General features: G+C 50.8%; 1 protein-coding gene and 2 long non-coding RNA genes across 8 annotated transcripts; 1 reads left to right on the top strand and 2 right to left on the bottom strand.

The window, feature by feature from the left end:
• Window positions 1-6: 6 nt before the first annotated feature.
• On the bottom strand, window positions 7-4,873 carry LOC120678772 (protein PHOTOSYSTEM I ASSEMBLY 2, chloroplastic-like). 6 transcript variants are annotated; one of them, XM_039960119.1, is made up of 5 exons: window positions 3,645-4,122; window positions 3,369-3,412; window positions 2,584-2,761; window positions 2,078-2,170; window positions 7-312 (listed from the first exon to the last, which is right to left on the bottom strand). In XM_039960119.1, the coding sequence occupies exons 1-5, from the start codon at window positions 3,748-3,750 to the stop codon at window positions 134-136; spliced, it is 600 nt and encodes a 199-aa protein (XP_039816053.1). In that variant the 5' UTR covers window positions 3,751-4,122; the 3' UTR covers window positions 7-133. The 6 variants fall into 6 exon arrangements, with proteins under 6 accessions (XP_039816053.1, XP_039816054.1, XP_039816051.1 ...); XM_039960120.1 differs by lacking the exon at window positions 7-312 and adding an exon at window positions 380-736 and having other exon boundaries at window positions 3,645-3,957; XM_039960117.1 differs by lacking the exon at window positions 7-312 and adding exons at window positions 746-1,981; window positions 4,735-4,873 and having other exon boundaries at window positions 2,078-2,180; window positions 2,584-3,412; window positions 3,645-4,006.
• A 630-nt stretch (window positions 4,874-5,503) lies between these two features.
• LOC120678774 lies at window positions 5,504-6,836 on the bottom strand. Its single transcript, XR_005676744.1, has 2 exons — window positions 6,686-6,836; window positions 5,504-6,070 (listed from the first exon to the last, which is right to left on the bottom strand). It is a non-coding gene; the product is annotated as an uncharacterized LOC120678774 (long non-coding RNA).
• A 4,318-nt stretch (window positions 6,837-11,154) lies between these two features.
• LOC120679724 lies at window positions 11,155-12,085 on the top strand. Its single transcript, XR_005677292.1, has 3 exons — window positions 11,155-11,191; window positions 11,407-11,440; window positions 11,547-12,085. It is a non-coding gene; the product is annotated as an uncharacterized LOC120679724 (long non-coding RNA).
• Window positions 12,086-20,929: the final 8,844 nt, after the last annotated feature.

Genomic DNA, 20,929 nt, shown 5'->3' with positions numbered 1-20,929 from the left:
CCGTGGTTAGGTTAGGCTTCTTTGTTTTTTTTTTTTGGTATCTCCAAAGGCAACAAATTAGAGTCTCTGATGCGCTTCTTCCCGTAGCGCATTCAGCGCTGTACGTTGCCGACAGCGATCTCGGAATAAGTTATCATGCATTCGCCGTCCTCTCGTACGGCTTGTGCATCCCGATGTCCAACAGTTCTCTCGCGTCACTTCGATCCGTGCAATGCGCCGTGCAATGCGAAACCATTGCATCTTTCTTCTGCTGAGATGTATGCAGGCTTCTGGTTTTTCTGGTACTGGATGAACGTGTTGGCCTTGCCTCACCTGTTAGTTTAACTGATCAAAGAATGGACGGACACTGCTGTGCTAGTAGTGATGCTCTGGTGCAACATGAACGATTTAAAATCACTATATTCGTTTAATAATTTAGTTGGCAATGCCTGACAGAAGACTATTGAATCACTTGTCACTTCGTATCTGTGGTAATTTGAAAGCTAAATCCAAGATATAATCTTTGAACTTAGTACAAAATCATGCAAAATCATTTGTCGCGAATGTTATTCCTACTCGATAACTGATGCAAAATCATGTGGCTGACTGCCTGTGCGGTCTACGAACTACGACCTTGGCAATATCTTGCCGTTGTACATCTTATCGAGCAACTGCTTGGCTTCTGGTCGCCGGAGGAGTCCCTTATTATTAGGCAGCCCAGTTCCAAGACAGACAGGGCAGACCAGCTTCCCTCGGCCTAATCATATTGATAAGTAGCATGATTAATACTTTGAAACTTGAAAAATAATCTTACAGAAATTTGCGAAATGTTCACAGTATTTGTGGTATGTTTGTAACAAGATCAAACGGCTGGGTTCAACGGAGATTCATCTGTTACTAACCTATCTTCTGTATGAACAAGAACAAACTACAAATGTTCCATATGCAGAACTACAGGCATTCAGAATCAATTGACAATGGAAGGCAAGAGCATACCATAGCAACTAGGATAATAGCACGCTCCGCCGCGCCCGGTTTGGACGCGCCGTCCCGTGGACGCTTCGCCGGCCAATTCTGGCGGCGATGGTTGCCAGCGGCGAGGGGGTTCGGGCGAGGGGGCAAGAGGCGACGGAGAGCTACCTCTGGAGGGTCGGATTTGGGCTCGGGGCGACCGGGAGAAGGCTCGCCGGCGAGCAGGGGAAGGCGGCGGCGGTGGCAAGCGGCGGTGGCGGCGCTCCGCTGACGGGCTCGAGCTGGGAATGTGCCTTGGAGGTTCGCCTCGACCTGGTGAAGCTCTCAGGGGGCTCGGCTTGAACGGATTCGGCCTGGAGGAAGGAGTTCACCGCGCGGGACTCGACGGCGGCTTTCGCGGCGGCGGCGAGCGGCGTTCCCGGCGAGCACAGAGCGGGAAAGGCGAAGAACAGGGGCGCGTGAGCTTGTGGGGATGAAGGCGAAGCTTGCTAGGGGGTTGGCGTGGGCTGGGGGTGACCGGAGATGGGTGCTCCGCGGTGAGCTCGTTGCGGCAGCGATGGCGACCGTGGCGAGCTGCGGCGGGAGAGGGAAGTGGGGGTTTGGGCTCTGGGAGGGAAGGAGAGCAGAGAGGGGAGGTGAGGACGTCTCTTGGCGAGGCAACGGGGGAGGAGAAGGGCTGCAGAGGAGGGGCGCGGTAGTGGAGCGGCAACGGGCGGCCGTGGTGGCCGGCACGCTCGCGCGCCGGGAGGAAACCCCGTCCCGCTGCTCCGCGTCCGTCCCATGCGCGGCAGAGGTAGAAGGGGAGGGGCGGCGCTTCCGCCATGGCCCCGCACGGGCATCGCCTCGGCCATGGCCCCGCGCAGGCCTGGCGCTGGCGAGGGCGGGCGCGAGGCGGTGCGGCAGAGGGCTGTGGGCCCCGACATGGTGCGCCCGCGGGATGTGGATGTAGCAAATCAACGGACCGCGTCTGGCGTCCCTCCCGCGTGTCGTCCCACGAGGAGCAGAGTGCTCCCAGAGCTCCCCCTCCACGCTGTATAGAGTATAGTATATATATTGGGGCACTCTGAATTCAAAGGCAGAACTACAAGCATTGAGAATCAATTGACAATGGAAGGCAAGAGCATACCGTAGCAATTGGGGCACTCTGTGAATTCATAAACATCTTTTGCCCTCTTTCTGTTGAGGGCCTTCCATTTTCCTGTGCCACCGCACATATCACCTGAATCCAGCTGAAAATGAATTCACTCCAAGAAAAAGAACCACATTTGTAGTTTTGCCAGAACTATACTCCATAAAATTAAAAAAAAAAGAGGAAAAAAACTTGCTACACACTGGACCAATATTATTAACTCAGTTGTGCCAAAAATTGCATTCAGACTCCCTTCGTTGGCTCCTACTAGAATTTAACCAAACAATTGATGTGGGTGTATTTGCATCTGAACGACATACAGAAGTTGTTAACTATTCCAGTCAACAAAACTATTGTTCCTATATTCTATAATAGAACGTGGGTACTCTATTGATATGATTGCCGATTTTCAAGAACGCAAATCTTATGGAGTCTATAACTGATGAAGTCATTCAGCATAAAACAGGAACACACAAAGCGATTAAGTGATGTGAGACCCTTACATATCACAGCACCACTGCCGTTGCAATTTCTGCAAACAGCTTTCTGTATCCCAGACTTGTTCGTCATATCTGCGGCGATTCCGTTTGGTGTACAAATCGTTGGGCCTGTTGTACTGATTATGGTTACAGCACCTAGGCAGACAAGACATTTTCGTCTTGAAGGTCTAGTTTCTTCATCCTGTATAACAGATGGTGCATTAGAACACTTGAAGAAACTCAGAAAAGGGAATTCGGTAAAATGTTGCTGGAAAGGAACGTCAAATACCACAAAAAGGTGAATTCAGTAGTGGGCTTGCATAACTGCTTGAGTAGAATCAGCTCACTCAAAATGCAGGCCAAAGTTGTACATTCCTCAATGGCAAGATTTTGGCTGTCAAATGTTACAAGTCTGGAACTAATATAACGGGCACCGCGTCTGGAGCTATTGGACAGCTATACCTGGGGCCTTTGGTATTTTCAATTTAATCATTCATAGATGAACCAGAAATTCAATTATGAGAATATAAAATGCCTATATTCTAAAGATATGATTGTAGTAAGAACCTTCCACTCACTACGACACACAAATCAGATCAGGCTCTCTATCCTTATTCATGTGTTTCAACTCTAATTGTGGAGTTGGAAGAGAGAACCTACTAAAGGGTCTAAGGGATGGCTTAGCTTGAACATTACAACTACTATACGGGTTACTGCAGTCAGATACATGCTAAGTTAACATCACGAATTGGACATGAGGATAAGGCAACACTCACAACCTTGCCTCTCTTGCACGTGTCTGCACATACCTTTGCATCATCAACTTTCGAGCAACACCTGATCTGAGGTCGCACTGAAGCACAAACATGCCAATAACTGAAAGTTAGCATCATCAATCACCGCCAAAATCAGCACAACTTTATTTCTCCTAGAAAACCATTTCCCTTAAAACATGCAGAGTGCTACGCATAGCCCGGTGTTTATGCAGCCAAGCATAGCACGGAAACAATGCTACATGCTGAAAATTAGCTGTCCAAGGAGGCAAGAATGAGCGCCCCCGAGAGCACTCTCCCAAGAAGACTCACCTTTACTGGGCCGGCAGGCTCCGCTGCCGACGGCGGAGGCTCGACGGTGCGAGAAGATGTTGGGGGAGAGCGGCGAGAGGAGCGAGTGGCAGCCGGTGCCCGCCATCGCCACCCGGCTCTCCGTCTCCTCTCGCTTGCTCGGTGTTGTGCGGACGAGAAGAGGGAGCGAGCGGCTGCGCTGCTGGAGATTGGGGTCGCAAATATCTGGCCCGGTTCGGACCCGACCATGTACCGACCGGGTCCGGCCCAGCCAGCTCCAGTCCGGCCCAGGCCCAACGAGGCCGAGCCGAACCCAAGTGGCCGGCGGTGAGGCAACGGCCACGCGGTGACGCCCCCCGGAAATTACCGACCGGTTTCCATAGCTGCCAGATCAGCAATACATCTGTAACGCACAACGCATGAAGTATTCGCGTCGGCCCGTAATCAATTCTACCAATCCACTTCTTTCCCTTTATCAAAAAAAAAATCCTCTTCTTTCCCCTTTCACGCTCGGGACGGTGACGGCGGCAAGCTGGCGGGCGGCCATGGGGCCGTAGGCGGCGGCGGCGAGCTCGCGTAGGTGGCGGCTGCGACGGGACGCCGGTAGCAGCGGCGAGCTTGAGCGGGTAGCGGCGGCCGGGGGCTCCGACGCGGCGCCGAGCTCCGGCAAGGCTGCGTGCGAACTGGTGGCGGCGGGGCGGCGGATGCACTCAGCAGGGTTGAGGCCACAAGCGGTGCAGTGGACGCACACGCACTCCTCTCCCTCTGTCACGGCAACGACGGCGAGGTGCGGATGGATACGCTGGACACTGTGGACAGCGGCGGGGCCACGAGGAGGGCCGGCCGTCGGCCATTCAAGCGGACAGTTCACGCCACCGACTGTTCGGCAGCAAGGCACGCGCAGCAGCAAGGAGCTCGGTGGGCGCGTTCGTGGTGGCCGCCGGCGAGGCACGCGTTTAGTCACACGGAACGCGGAACGAGGCAGCGTTTCGTTCTCCGGGAACTTGGTTCCCAAACAAGGAACGGGGACGACGCGGGACGATGGCCGGTACGCGGGGGGAACGGCGATTGGATCGTCGTCCCGGGTGCAGGCGGAACAAGAACCACTCACCTCGCGGCGCATCGGCTCGGTGGCCGGCGGCCGTCGCGTCCGTGGATGCCGGCTGCCCCTCCGCCAGCCACATCGGGTTCATTTTCCCCGTCCAGCCGGCAGCCGCCGTCCTCTCTTCAGCCGGCCGTTCGCAAGGGCGGTGCCGCGGCGGCCCGCGGCCGCGACGCACGGCCGGGCGCCGCACAAGCTCGTGGCGGCGTTCTCCGGTCTCGGAGTCGGAGGCCCTGGGAAGCGGCTGGCCGCCTGGCCCGCGCAAGCACAGCAGGACTGCAGGACTACAGGAGAGAGTTCGCCGGCGCCGCCGCTTAGAGACACGAGAGTCGAGACACGACTTGCGGCTGCGGCAGCTTTCAGCCCACGACCGGCGGAGGACGACTAGACGAGGGGAGCCGCAGGCTCGCAGCGTTTGCATAAGGATAGCCAAGGTTTTTTTTTCTTTTTGATAGCTGTACAGCCATATCCAATCACGGCGCAAGTCATGAAGCCAGCAGCCCCATAAACACGGGATTAAATTAGCCTGAACCCATGTATTTGCTTTCTTAATTTGGTGTGCAGCAAAATTTGTAGCATTGCAGTCAACAGGCAAGTTGCCCAATGCTAAATTTGCAATCTCCCGTTATCTTTCCTTCCAGCTTTCTTTCCAGCGGTCGATTTTTTCACGGCCACTCTCGTATGGAGGGCCCACCACCCACTACCCACATGATTTTCAATTCTCTTCTCTCTTTTCTCAACGAGTACTTTGCGTGCGCCTTGGCGCGCCTAGCCATCATTAGATTAAGGTAGGATGTCATTAATAGATATAAAATTAGTGTCATTGTGACAGTTGCAAATATTAGTAGGTATATGTTACATCACAATTATTTTACATGTATAATACATAACTATATATTAGTATGAAAGTGCTACTGCCTATCGTATTTTGCGGTACAGGCATTACTGCATGTGAAGTTCCTAGGATGGCTGTGTTGTTCCTAATATGTAACCATTGTGATTTAATTTGAATTAGTGATAAATTTATGTCCGTTGCAAGGTACGGAGGTGGATGCAGATGATCTCGGTGTACCTCTTTAATTGTGAATGCAGCTAGAATATTGGTAGAAGCACCCAGGAATGGATCTGGTACCTCAAATGAAGGTGAAAAGGATGAATTTGTGTTGGAAAAGTAAATTTAAGTTTTTGCATCCATTGTTAGGTTGAACAGTTCCGCAAAGATTTTCTCGGCAGCATTCTGGGCGGCTGCATCGATCTGGGCGGTGAATACTGATGGTGCACTTGAAGCGGTGCCATTTGTGGTGGAAGGTTGCTCTGCTATGTCGATATGGTGACCTGATTGTTCCTGAGAGGATAAGAGGTATAGGTAAGAAAAGAGTTAGTGGGAGAGTATGGCTGCAGAAGAAGCCATGACACTTGAACACTTTTTTTAAATGAACTGAAATGAACATATTTTCTTTTGTAGAATTTCATTGGCAGCACATGAATTTAGAAGCACCTTGGAAATTGCAGATACTTCTGTTTTTCTTTTCTGTAAACAAAAACAGGGAGAGTGCCATGGACTGGAGTGGGTTGCTGGTAAGATAATTTTTTCTTTATGTATAGTTTGTTGGCATTCTAAGGTTTCAAGGTTATTTGGGCACAATATAATGCATGTCATTAGGAGGTGAAGTAGAAAAGAATTTTGTGCCCTAAAGCTGAATGAACCTCTTAGGCTTGGTACACATACGGAGAATATGATTGTTCATATCATTAAGGGTGATAGGAGAGTAGCAAGCATTCGCTATGCAATAGTAAACAGGATTTTTTTTTGCTTAATGGTATTGGTTTTGAGAACTGTGGCTGCAAAATAAATGAGGTTGTAATGGAAAGAACTGAGATGGCTGGAACCTGGAAATGTGGCTTGTGTTGAATATCTTCAAGGTGCAACTATATGGTCATAGGAGGGAGATCAAATTACATTGCCAGGCTGCCCAGCTTCCTCTTGCCTGCATTTGAGTGCTGCTGCTGCCAGCCTGCATCTGGTGGCTGTTGCTCTGCTGCAGCACCTTCACGGCACTCGTGCGCTGCCAAAGGCCTAGTAGGTGTGCCGATGCCACTGTCGTCCTTGGCGCCGCCGCCGTGGCTAGACACCTCCTGATATGACAGGTGTAGCGAAAATAGCCTCTCGTGCCATATTTCAATATAATATTTTGGCGATTGATGACACACACAACACTTGGACTAATGTGATTGTTAAGATGACTATTCTCAGACTTTTAGGTTCAAGTGATGACAAAGAGAAGAGAGGCGTAGCAAGGCCCGAAGGGCCACCCCTACGGGTGTTCTGCTACCCGGTTAGCGGACGGGAATCGAGGGGGAGCCGCCCCTCGCGGGTCTCAGGGCAGCGCCCTGAAAGCTCTTCGGTCCAAGGGACAAGAATTGAGGCATTTTGCTATCATCGGTTAAACCGACGTAGGGCAAAATGAACTCACCGGTGCAATCACAGAGAAGGCCTGCGAGCTAGGGTTTGGCACCGGATTAACCGGCATTGGGTATTTTACACTCGTTGGTGCATTGACTTGGAGCACGTCTGGAAGTTTGGTTTCACCGGTTGAACCGACGTTAGGAAATTTGTATACGTCGGTGCATTGACAGATGAAGACAGAGGAAATTCTATACACCGGATGAACCGACGATTGGGTCTTCGTGAACGTCCGTGCAGTTGTCCAGAGAGTTGGTTTTTAGAGTTCAAATGGCAACTACATTCACCGGTTAAACCGACGTAGCATCGGTTGATTGCCTATACATGTAACGGCTAGTTTTTGAGGCAGGCAGTTTTAGTATCACCGGTTAAACCGACGATGGCTTTTGGGGTACGTCGGATTAACCGGCGTTAAGCACATTTCGGGCAGCTTTTCTCCAACGGCTATATTTGCTTGTGCTACCTATATATACCCCCAAGGCCGGGTCATTTGTGTGTGCTGGAGTTCAAGGAAGTATACAAGAGCTAAAGATCATCTCCAACCACCATAGAGCTTCATTGTACATCATATAGGCTTAAGCACACTTGTGAGAGTGCTTAGTGCTTGTAATAGGGATTAGTTCTTGCGAGAGCTCCCTTGAGAGAAGTCTTGCTGCGGCAAGCAACTTGTGATCCGTCGTGTGACCCTCCGTCTTGGTGTGGAGTGGCAACGACACTTTGTGCGGGGGAAGAGGAGGCCCCCTCCTTGGTGGAGAAGCTCCGTAGTGGATTACGGCCGGGTGACCGAGAGAGACGGTGGCGGTGCACGAGACTCGGTGTCTTAGGGGCACTTGCCTTTGCTTACCGGCACCGCCTTGGTGGCGTAGTGCAAGACGGTGATCGAAAGAGCCTCGGTGTCCCGTGGATGTAGGCGTTTGTGCCGAACCACGTTACATGACCGTGTCTACTCGGGAGTTTGCATCCCTCTTGCACTTACCTCTTTACTTACCGCATTACGTTTCCGCATTTACTCTATCTTGCGTACCTTTACTTTCCTAGTTAGTTTGATTAGGTTTGACTAGGTTGCAAGTCTTTTAGGGGTAAGTAGAGAGTAGTATAGATAAACCTTAGTCATAACTAGCATGTATAGGACGTGTTAGGTTTATCTTATGCAAGTAGTTTGAGCCCTAGGTTAAAAAGCGATTAGCGACCCTATTCACCCCCTCCCCCTCTAGGGTCGGACACCCCGGTGATCCTTACAACAGGTCTCACCCTGAAAAACAAAATCGTTGCAACCAACTGATACAACTGGTTAACTGTGAAAGAAACTTCTAAGCCACAAGCTACCTTGCGACCACACTTCTAATAGCTTTGTCAAACCATTTTTTATCGCAAATACAACATATTACCTAACTATTTAAATCATCTTTATTAAACCAGCTCGAATGGATATTATAGGATTCGACTTTGGGTTCCTAGAGCTCAAATATACTACGTTACATTACAATGAATAATACAATCGCACTAATGAAAGGAAAAAATTTGGCTGGTAGAACAGACCTTAAAGAACACCCTTGCCAAGATAAATAAGATCCTCAATCCCTCAATTCCAATGTCTCATTCCTATGGTCAATTTTGTAGAAATGCTAAGGTGAATATTCTGCATATATTCATATATATAGACATCAAAGAATGCACATGCGATTTGAGTCAACCAACATAACTCTTATGCCAAAAGTGAAAAAAAAACTGGTTATAACTGAAAATGAAAACTTGCAAAGGTCAATCTATACTGAAATAGCACATTGAAACTACCATGGTATCAAATGGGTATGAAAGACCTTTCGCTTTTCTGTGCTGCTAACATATGATGTTATCACATATCTGTCAATTTCATAAAACAAGAATACCACAACCAAGGTCTGAATGGCTCGACTACATTCACTTTGTTCTTTTCAACAACATCAAGCTCATACTTGAAATGTGAATTTTCAAAGAAGCATAAGTGAAGCATGAAGGAAGATATAGGTTGTACTATGTAAAAGAAGACAAAATTCAGAGCAGTTCACTATATCATGATAAGCAGATTTTCAGAGCTGTTCACCATATCATGGTGGTACAATTCTGCTGACATGTTTTAATATCTAAAAAGTTAGCCATGATGGTAAACAGATTGCAACACTTCAAATGAGAATGCAACTTGTTGTCATCTTCAATCAATCCATTTTCCCGTGCAAGTTTGTATTCATCTCTTTGACAGAGATATCAATCAGAGCATATGGCCAATCTAACTGCCTCTAGCCAATTTAACATGAGGATTGATAGCAACACTACAGAACCGAAGCCAGGAAATCTATAGGTAATGGACTATGCTATAAGAACTTGAATTTAGTTTGTACGGTGGTAAGAAAAGAACAGGCCCCCAATACGCCATATCAATCACCAAAACTAAATCCTTCAAAAAATGAAAATCCATTCAAACATTTCATCGAATACAAAGGATGCACATCCTGGTAAGAATTTAATTGAGCAAAGATATTTGAAGGTCTTGTTGCCATCTGTGATTCTCCTATACCAATTAAAGAAAGTAGTAAACAGGGCCGATACAAGAAGCAAGTGAAGAAACTTTACATTTCGCAAAAAAAAGTGAAGAAACTTTACAGAGGCAGTGGATCCTGCCGCTGCATTACCTTTGTTTGTTCCTACAGCCTACTGCTGCACACACGCGTATTAACGACATGGGAGGAATCTGCGTGGCATAGAGAGACCAACTTGGTGACATGGGAGGAATCTGCGTGGCTAGGGGAATCAGCAAAATCAGATCCTCGATGCATATCTTCTTGCTCCTGCTGGGAAGGGAAGAACAACAAATTGATTAATGAATCTTGGTTGAAGAGGGAGTGAAGGAGGGTAGCAGCCGTGCCCACGCTGACCGGCGGCCCGTGGCCAGCCGGGGCGGCGGTGCCGGCGGTGGCCGGGCTGCAGTCGGCCAGCCAACCTGCTCGCCCGCGCCCGCGGCGGTCAGGCGGCTGGGCTCAGATTGGCCACCGGTGAGCGGTTCGTGCCCAGGTCCCCGCGGCCGAGGCCGACAGCGGCGGTGGCGGGGCCGGCGCTGCCATGGCGGCTGCATGCATGCCCGCTGAGGCCGGGCAACGAGCCGGGGCCAAGCAAAGGTGATCGTGTCCACACTGACCGGTGGCCTGTGGCCAGCGGTGGCGGCGGCAGCCGGGCTGCAGCCGACTGGGCTCACCCTGGTCGGCTGAGTATGGGGCCGGCGCTCCTGCGCAACCGGCCGGCAAGCGGGGCTCGCGGCCATGGAGATGCATGAAGAGAGGGGGAGGGAGGTCGGGGAGGCGACGCGTCGAGGGAGGCGCTCGGCTACCATGCCGTGCTCGGCGTCACGAAAAGTGTGGGTGAAGAGGAGCAGGTCAGGAAGGGGAAAAAGTTTGGGGGAGAGGACGAGGTCGGCGGCGCGTTGAGGAGCTGCGGTAAAGGGGGCGACGGACGTGGCTGCGAGCCTCGTCCTGGAGGTGGAGGCACCCGGCCGCCGCCGCCGGCAGCGCCGCATTGGCCGCCGCCGTCGCTTCGCCTAGAAGTTTCCGCACAATGGCAGTGCGTGGATAGGGGAGCAGGGCCGAGCGATCGGCATCTGACGGCGGAAATTAATTTTGCTATCGTGGACCAATGAGAGGGCGAGGAGGGGTGGGGCTTTAACATATAGAAATTCTTCTCCTTATCCTTAAGCTCCTAGGAGCTCTGCCCCTAGGGCGAGCGGCGAGATCCGGCCGGGAGGCAGATCGGCTTCCCCGCCCCCTCCCTTCCCCTTCCTCTCTCCCCTTTCTCTTTCCCCTTTCCTCCCTCCCCTCCCTTCCTCTACTCCATGGCGGCCAGCGGCTCCATGGCGACCGAAGGTGGGGAGGCGCGGCGCGGCAGAGGCAGCGCGGAAGCAGCGCGACACCGGAAGCGGCGGCGGGGGGGGGGGGGGGGGGGGGGACGCCTGGCGCGGCGGCTCGTCGTCTATAGGTTCATATTTTTTTCTTTTTTTTGTTGCAACAATTTTCTAAACTTTTTTCATACAGTTTTTCTTAGATATTGGATGCAAAAAGTTTTCTCTTGTTTTTTTGACATTTTAAAATGCGCATTAAAATGTAATATATTACACGTGCATTAAAGTTTTGCTTCATCTCATGCCATGGATATTGAGTGATTGCATCTGCTTTTCTTGTTTGTGCCTGCAGTGACCTTCTTCGATTACGTCATCGGCATCTTAGGGTGAGTTCTGCTCTTGCCTAGGCCTTTTCGATCCTTTATGTTTGCTGCCTGTTATGCCTTGCATCAGTGGAAGGGCATAGTAATTACATGTCATGCTTTTTCTTAGATCTGCACCAGGCTTCTTGGGTTTAACCAGCAGCATCTCAGGTTGAGTTTGTCCCTCCTCTATTCTTTCGAATTGCTAAAAGGTTTAGAAGTGAAATTTCTGCTATAGATTAGCAGCAGCATCCATGCATATATCGTCAATAAACCAACCGGAAATTGATATAAGTAGCCAAGTTGGTCAGTGTACATTGCTTAACTTGATTGGAGGTACCTTTCTTATGCATTGATGCTCCTGATAGTTTTAAAGACAAAAGAGAAAATATATTCTAAGTGTGGAGCAAGGTATATTAGGTGTAATGCGAGCAAGTTAGTGAGTTTTTCAATGTGGAAAAATAATCTACATGCTGAAGTAAGAACTCAGACATCTACATGCTAAAGTAAGAACTCGGAAATCGGCATTAGGGACTGCTCTCCTGTGCACTAAATATGCTTGCATGAATGCACTTTTTGGGGTGCACCAGCTGAATCAGAGCGAAAAATTGCCTTTTCCTAGGCTTAGACATAGGGAATGGGAGATAAATATTTTCCTAAAGATATATCAAAAAAGAGTTAAATACGCCATCGGCCCTCGAACTTGTCCTGAGGTGCCACTTAAGTCCACAAACTTGCAAAATCGAAATCTAGCACCCTGAACTTGTTAAGTTGTGCCACTTAGATCCACAGCCCTTAATATGACGTCATGTGGCATGAATATATGCACAAAACCCATCTAAAATTACTATCTTCTACTTTCAGCCCCCTCCCTCCCGTTCTCTCTCTTTCTCTCTCCCCATGCCTCCCCTGCTTCGCCTCGAAGCTCGCCGCCGCCGCCCTGCCTCCTCGCCTTACACTGGAGCTCGCGAACGCCGCTGCCCCCCGAAGCTCGCGGACGTCGCTGCCCCCTGGAGCTCGCCGACTTCGCGCTCACCGCTGCCCCTGGAGTTCGCGGCCGCCCCCTGGCTCGCCGGTCGAACTCGCGAGCCATGTGCGGCGGCGACGGAGCTCGCGGGCCTCGCCCGCGCGGCCACGGAGGAGGTCATCAAACTCCCCCACTATCTCGCCACTACCTCCGCGCCAACACAGCCCCTCCTCGGCACGCACGACGGCGGCGGCGGCGGCGGAGCTCGCTACCCCCACACGCGCCGCGGCAGCATGGCTCGCAGCTCCCGCGCAGGCGGCGGCGTCGGAGCTCGCGGCCCCCACACGCGCCGCGGCGGCGTGGCTCGCGGCTCCCGCGCAGGCGGCGGCGTCGGAGCTCGCGGCCCCCACGCGCGCCGCTGCAGCGTGGCTCGCGGCTCCCGCGCAGGCGGCGGCGGCGGAGCTTGCGGCCCCCACATGCGCCGCGGCGGCGTGGCTCACGGCTCTCGCCTCCGGGGAGGGCCGAGCTCGAGGATGGGGAGGGGGAGGGGGAGGGGGAGGCAGGAGGGGGTCGTGCCCCTGCTCGCCGCGAGCTAGGGAGGAATGGCATCGGCGGTGGGTGTCGGCCCGGAATCCTCATCCTCGTCGCTGCTGTTGCTGGGCCCTCCATGGACACCGCCGCCATGGGAGAGCGGAGGCCTCCGCCAGCGCCGCCGCCATGGGAGGGGGTGGAGGAGGGAGGACCAGGGGGCGACGGATCCACTCGAGTCTCCTACCCCAGCACCACAGTCCTCCCCCGCCGCGGAGCTTGGCCGCCGGCGCCATGGAGCCACCATGGCCGCTGCCGCCATGGACACGCGGAGGAAGGGGCCTGACCGGAGGAGGAGGAGCCCTCGCGCGCTCGCCCTCTCCCCGTGCACTGCAGCTCCTGGCCGGCGGAGGGAAGGAGGAGGGGCGCGCCGGGACGAAGGAGGACAGCCGCGCGCGAGAGGAGCGGCGTGCCGGCGGAGGGAGGAGCGGCGCGCAAGTCGGCGGCTCGCCGGAGGTGGGCATGCGGCATGGAGGCCGGTGGCTCGCGGCCGCGGGAGGCGCGCTCGCGGTGTGGAGGCCGGCGGCTCGCAGAGGCAGGCGCACGCTGTGTGCGGCAGCCCTGCCTTCTAGACGGCTAGGCGTGCTCAAGCTGCATTGTGAGCTCCACGGGAAGTTTGTAAGCTTCATTCCTCTCCGAGGAATCCATAGCAAGTGACCTCGGGCTTGAGCATTGGTCTCGCCCTTAGGTGAGGAGCATAGGAGTTCTTGAGCACCGTCTCTTGAACTCTTCCTCAACGGAGACGTAGCACTTTCAGGTGTGAACTTCGGGAAACAAATCCCGTGTCTCTTGTTGTTGCTTTACTTGTTTTTCTTGATATTTGTTTGCAAGTCAACTTTGTTAGGGTTTGAGGTCGATCTACTTGATTACAAGGTTCCTGTCAATATTATCTGGTTGAATAGTCTTAGAAGTACCTTCAGGTTACTATAAATTTACTCGATCTAAACTCAACACACTTTATTCAGTGTTTGAGCACATTTGCACCATGACCCGGATAGTCCGGGTTTCCACCTGGATAGTCCGGAGTATCCGGACCCAACCCCGGACAATCCGTGTCACCTGTTACTGATCAGATTTTAAAGTGTTTTAATTTCAGATTTAGCCTATTCACCCCTCTCTAGGCATCTTCAGATCCTCTCAATTAATTTGATCAATGAATAAGTAAGGTCCAGCTCATTAGAAAGGTGCAGTGTATTTGAGTTTAATGGTATTATGACATTATTGCACAATTTTATTTGGTTTATTTAGTTGTGCAACCGGACGCCTGCCACAAGCATCATCAACAGGGGACTGAGATCTCAAAATGCGGCAAGGCTTTACAATTACTTATTTTAATTACACTATCAGATGTTAACCAACTCATTTTGGAATGCCAATATTTTCAGGAATACAAACTTGCAATAAGCTTGTTTAATTACCTCTTGATTCAGGTTGTCAGAAGTGCTCATGACCCATTACTTACTCAAGCTAGCTTGCCCCTATTCTTATTCAAAATTGGTTGGAGCTTCAGCATTTCTTGTACTCAACAGTGTGGTTAGCTCTCGGTTTTAATCCTTTGTATGCTCCACTTGTTTTTCTATCAGATTTTCTACAAGATGTTTTATAGAGTTATTGAATGGAAGGGTAGTTACTGAATTTTGTAAGTAGCGTGGGTCTTACTCGATCTTCAGTTGGCCGGCCACCTTGATTTCAACAAACACTGGCCGATTTCTCTTGAGCAAGCTTGCCGTGGTTTTAATCCTCATGAGTTTTGGGGCTAGATTTCGGGTCAAGTTGTCCATGGCAAGTTTGTACCTCGGTGCAACGATATTCATAATCCAACTCTTCAGTTGATGCACAAGTGGTTAGCCATCACTCTCTTTCCAAGAGATGATGTCCGACCCGTGTGCAACGATGAATTGATCATACTATATGTCATGGTCAACAAAATCAAAATCGCGCAAGTTTTGGTTAAGCAATGGCTTTCGAATTTCAAGATGACGGGTCCTATTGAGTGCACTTCTTTGATTACTCGTATTGCTACACGTGTCGGTGCCTTAGAGGAGAATTTCATTCCTTTCATTGAGGGCGACTGTGCGTATATCGATGAGGCTTATTTGATCCAAGGACACACAGTTAAGAAAGGTCCGGATGACTCTTTGATTTTTCTTCTTTTTGGGCTATATGAATGAGATTCCGCTACCCAATGCGGAGTTCCATTTATATAATTGCCGTTGGCTAATCATCCCTCTCGTTCCACGAGAACGGGATCGTTGGCATAGATCTTCTGGTTTGCCTGGCAGGATGACAAGAAGCGGGACCAAAAGGGAAGTAGAACCAACACCGCCGCCTCAGCAGCCACAGCCTTCACATCAGCATGAGGCCGGTGGTTCGTCATGGCACAGTGCCAGCAATGAGGAGTGGGCACGGCAGGCACCAAGCCGCTAGTCCACCAGTTCCAGCTCCAGCGGAGCCCCGAACCTCATTAAACGGACGGCCACGTCCCGAGGTTTCGGCGCCATTACCCAGCATCTAGGTGAGCTGATGCGGGTGCAGAGCGACAACATTCAAGATACGCTGCACCAACACATCAAGACATCCCAAGTATGGCAGCGTCACGCTGGCGAGAGACTCCACGACATGGAACATATGCAGCTACAGCGACAGGAGGAGTGGAGGGCCTACTGCCGCTGGACGAGTTTCAACCCCGACCAGCCGTAGTGAGCCTGAAGCTAGCTTGGGGGAGGACCCCACGAGAGGTAACTTGTATCATTTATCTTTACTGCTTTCATAACCTTGCATGAAATCCATAAAAATTTGCAAAATCCAGAAAATCCATAAAAATTTGCATAACTAAAAACAAATAAAAATTTGCAAAACTTAAAAAACACCAAAAATATTTCTTTAATATGTGTAGTAAGCATGGTATGAGTTTTTCTTGTTGAGATGATGAATAGTTGCTCTGTTAATTTCCTTCGTATGCTTAGTTATTGCAGCCGAAGGAATTGCACTACGAAATTGATGATTGAAAAGCACGGGGCAATCAGGTATTGGCTAGATATGCTAATTACCTCACTTCTTGGTAGGATCAAGTTGTTATTTTATTTGATCCGGCAAACCAGCACACACATGCTGTATCTGAAAAATTATTGGAAAACAACACAGAAGGGAGAAGGTACACTACCCAGCACACACATGCTCTATCTGAAAAAGAAAATTGTTTAAGATTTTTTTATGTTGTAGAACTTTTTCTCATAACTTTCTCTAGTAATTCATTTTCCCCAGTCCGTGCCTGACACACTTTTCTATTTTTTTTCTCTCGCAGCCATTGGTAAAAAGGCAAAAACAAGCTCAAGCAGAATTCAAGGAAAACCAATCCTTTTTTTATTTGTTTTTTGTTTGGTAAAAAAATGTCGCACTGTATTGTGAGTTAAAAAAAAAAAGTTAATCACTACCCCTGTAAAGTTGTGTTCGATAGTTTTTATTTTGTGAAAGCAACCTTTTTTTCCTCTTTACGTAATTGTTTGTTTCTCATTTTTATTATCTATCTTCAAAGTTTTCTGTCTAAACTTTTCCACCTCGCTTTTTTAAGCTTGAAATATTTTTTACTCAATATATTTTTTACTCAAAATATAATATTTTTCTAGCACTCATTTTTCTTAATATTTTTTTTCTCTCAAAATTTTTTCGATATATATGTTTCCTTTTACAATTTTTTCGGTAAAACATTTTCTAACAAATTTTTTTAATAATATGCTTCTAAGCGCGAATGTCAAAAGTGTTTAGAGTAATTAATTTTTTCAATAAATTTATATATTTTTTTCAGTTTTTCAATATTATATTTTGTTAAAAGTTACTTTTATTTCCACTCCCCCCACCCGTATTTTACACCCAATTATCCCACATCCAGAAAAAAATGGCTTCTGAAAAATGTTCTCTGTTCACGTTGGTGACATTTCAACAGGGTCCACAACCAACTATCGCAGGAAAGCGGAACGTGAAAAGGGAAAGAGAATTAATATGGGATCCACACACATACTAAAAACAGAAAGGTGGGCCTGTCGGCAATCGACCGTATGTTGTGATTCTGGCGGGCGCCCGCAAATTAGAATTGGCCGGCAAGTTGAGAGGTTTTCCTTGTAAAGAAACAAGCTTTTGTACCATAAAAGGCTATGTATCGATCTGAAATATCGTTGCCAACTAATATGGAACATGGACCACGCCCAAATCATTGTTCCAATACCTCTCTAGTTCGAGGGTTTTAAAAATCAGCGAATCATGTTCCTCGTCCCCGTTCCTCATTCCCATCATTCCAGGAACTTGGTGACTGCACGCGTGAGCGGAGGAGGCCAGGCGCTCAGCTGGCACGGATCGCGGCGAGGCACGCGTGGAAGGCGGAGGCAAGGTACTCGGCCGGCGTGGCTCACGACGGCGGAGGCCAGGCAAGAGTTTGGCGGCCGCTGCAGCGGCAAGGTGCTCACTCACGAGCTCTCACGCGAGCGGAGGCATCGAGCCCATGGATGGAAACAAGAAAACACTCCAACGCCGATCTACTCGTTTCTTCCGTCCTCGAGAAAATCGAAGACTCGGTTTGCCAAAGGAGAAACCATTTCTCCCACCCTTCTTATTAATACCTATACCACATCATCAAAATGCTTACATGGCAAGTTCAATAAATGCTAGAAACTATCCTAATCAGCAGTTTTGGGACTGCCCTTACAAGTTAAACAACTCGTCTTCATCGAATTTTCAAATTCAGATATGCACAAGCTTTACAAATTACGATGATCAGAGCTTTGAACTTCAGGGCGCATCAAATTCAGGAGGCCACGTGTTAGGGGTGTTCAGTCGTTGCCCGTAGTCGGGGGTGCGGCTCGGGCTCATTGCCCGACCGTCCCCTCAGCTGAAGATGTGAGCATTTTTCCACCCGACTGACCGATTGGTCAGTTTTGTGGAGAAATTGCGGTTCATAAAAACGGGCGTTTGGCTAGGTGGCAATTTTAGCATAGTGAGCGCGTTCAGCATTTGAGTAGGTCCGCTGGGGCCCCGGGTCCCAAGATCCGTCACAACCTTTCACAAAACGAACCTTATTTCCTTTTGTATTGTGATTATCAACCCGGGTATAAACATCACCAAATGCACCCTGATTTTTCATTCTTTAGATTAACAAATCGTATCGCACCCCTAGCACCGCACGATGAGTGATGAGTAGCACCAGCATCACCAACCTTTGCATAGTTGCATGCGGGCTACTTGGTGCTATGAAACTTACCACTAATAAAAAAAAAATTTACCGGGACATGTTTTAAACACCTCTGACGAAGGCATGAATTTCAATCACCTCAGTTAATGCCAGACATTAACCAAGATGGTTATGACAACGGCGACTATTACACAAAAACTTTGTAGGGGCGGGTGGCACACTCATTCCTGCTTTTCGCTCCTAGAAATATTATTTATAGAGACGGATGAGGGATCACCCACCCCTGCAAACTGATTTAAAAAATAAAAAAAGCAGGCCACCACTGCGCCGGCACCCGCCGCCACGCCCGCCTCCACGCGACCTGCCGACGTCGAGGAGCTTGGTGAGGTGCCGCACCCACGTGCCCGGCGTGAGCGTGCGCCGGAAGGAGACCTCGAGGGCGGCGTCAAACGCCGCGAAGAGCGCCTCCTGCCGCGGGTCACCGGCGCCCTTCGCGACCTCGACGCCGAACGCGGCGTGGCAGATAGCGCCGAACCCGAACCAGCGCAGCGCGGCTTGAAGGTCGACGGGCCGCCCTGCGGCGGCAGCGGCGGCGTCCAGGGACGGCAGGAGGCCGCGCCGGAGGTGGACGGTGAGCACGCTGTCGGCGAAGCGGCGGAGCGAGCGGGAGGAAAAGGTGTGCAACGCCAGCTTCCGCTGCAGGCTCCAGAGCCGGCCGTCGGCGGCGAAGAGCCCGTCGCCGATGAGGTCGGCGGTGGCCTCGCGGAAGCGTGCGCCTTTCACGTAGCCCGCGAATCCCGCGCGCAGGAGGTGGTCGACGCCGAGCGGGAGGCTGCGCCCTGCCGGCCGCCGGCCGCCGCCGCGGAAGCCCGCACCCCGTCGGCCGCCGCAGCGCCGCACGGGAGGCTGCGCCCTGCCGGCCGCCGCCGCGGAAGCCCGCGCGACGCCCGCCGCCGAGCGCCGCCGCAGGAGGCAGCCACCGAGCACTGCCGCGGGAGGGCGCGCTGGGAGGCCCCGCCCCGCCGGCCGCCGCAGCGCCGCACGGGAGCCCGCGCGCCGCCTGCCGCCGCCACAGGAGCCCCGTGCCCTGCCAGAGCCACCCACGCCCAAGCTCGGAGTCAGAGGACTGCGCCGGCGCCACACCTGCACGCGCCAGAGAGAGAAGAGAAAGAGGCCTGACGCTAGTGGCTGAGAATGAGAGGGAGAAGAGAAAGATAAGGTCGAGTGAGTGAGTGGATGAGACAGAGGGGACGTTGCTCAGGTAAATAGGGTTGTGTTTAGATCCGTAAAATAGTGATAAAAAAGTCACATCGGATACTGTAGTATATTATAGTATTTTTCATTTGTTTGTGGTAATTGTTGTCCTACTATGACCTAACTAGATTCAAAAAATTCGTCTCGTCGTGTACATCAAAACTATGTAATTAGTTTTTTTTATTTACCTACATTTAATGCTCCATGCATTCGGCAAAAGATTTGATGTGATAGGTAAATAGTAAAGTTTGGAGAGAGAAATTTTGGAACTAAACACAGCCTAGAGGGCTCGGCGAAATTTTTGAACTGTGTTGGCGGTCAGCGAACTGCTTTAGGGGCGGGTGAAAACGTGATGCGCCTTTGAAAATGGGTATAATTTTGTAGGTGCGGGTGACTTCTCCGTCCGCCCCAAAAATATATTTTTAGAGGTAGAGTAATTGCTACAGTACCATTATTTTTTAGGAACGGTTCCTATTTGATCCGCCTCTGGAAAAAAAATAGGACGTTATTACAAATTATTTTTATAGTAGTGCGCCATATAAAATATATTAACCGAAACGATCATCCTAATATAACCGTCTTGCTAAATCAAATACAGGCCGCTAGCCCAAAATGCTTTGTTGCGAACACACCTATAACATATATAAGTAGTCCCTTCCCAGTAGCTCTATCCGCTCATTTTCTCTCCCACCCCACTCCACCCTGCAGCAAACAGGCGGCGGCCACCACAAGTCGTGCCCGCACCCTCGCCTCGCCAGCCTTTTCGCACCCTCGCAAGCCGGTCGTCTCCTCGCTGCTCCTCGCACAGTCACGCCCGTCGCCCGTGGCTGCGCTGCTCCTCGTTGATCATCCGCGCATCGCCGGCCTCCGAGCACCAGCGCCACCAGCCTTTGCGCGCCAGCATCGGCGGCCTCCGCACACCAGCGCTGCCAGCCTCCTCGTTGTTCCTCGCCGGGAAGGCCAGATTTGGCGGCGGCACGCGGCGGCGGCGGGCGTCCAGGGAGCTCGAATCTGGCAACGGCACGCGGCGGTGGCGGGCGGCCGGGGAGCTCGAATCTGGCGACAGCACACGGCGGCGGAAGGCCAGGGAGCTTGGATCTAGCGGCGGCGCGGTCGGGGAGATCGGATCCTGCGGCTGCGCGCGGCGGGCGGGCAGCAGAGGAGGCGTGATTCCATTCCCACACTCGCGCGCTAGTTTTCTTCCCAGCAATCGATCCAACCAGCCCGGAGCCCTCCTTCCCTTTCTATTTTCCAGCGCGGAGCGCAGAGCTTCTAACACGCGCGTGGGTGAGGGTGGATTGGGTGGGCACATGTATTAGATTCGTTCTTTTTTCATTTTCTTTTCTAATGTGTTCCATTGAGTTCGTTTAAACCAAGTGTTATCTTTTTTCTTTTTAGTATTTTATCTTTCTATTATATTTTCTCCTGATAAGTTTTTGTTTGATAAATGTTTCATTGCAATTATGCTAAAAAATTTTCTCCAGAAGTTGAATAGTAAACTTATGCATAAAAGTTATGCTAA

The sequence above is a fragment of the Panicum virgatum genome, chromosome 6N, assembly GCF_016808335.1.
Source record: "Panicum virgatum strain AP13 chromosome 6N, P.virgatum_v5, whole genome shotgun sequence".
NCBI classification, from domain to species: domain Eukaryota; kingdom Viridiplantae; phylum Streptophyta; class Magnoliopsida; order Poales; family Poaceae; genus Panicum; species Panicum virgatum.
The sequence above is the reverse complement of the archived record's forward strand: the minus strand, read 5'-3'. Positions and strand labels throughout refer to the sequence as shown.

Excerpts from the sequence above, each read along its gene's own strand:
- LOC120678772 (XM_039960117.1), bottom strand. The coding sequence starts at position 2,732 with ATGTCTTGTCTGCCTAGGTGCTGTAACCATAATCAGTACAACAGGCCC. Across the intron at positions 2,181-2,583 it reads CGGCAGTGGTGCTGTGATAT|CTGGATTCAGGTGATATGTG; the intron begins GTAAGGGTCTCA and ends ATTCATTTTCAG. Across the intron at positions 1,982-2,077 it reads AGAGTGCCCCAATTGCTACG|CGTGGAGGGGGAGCTCTGGG; the intron begins GTATGCTCTTGC and ends TACTCTATACAG.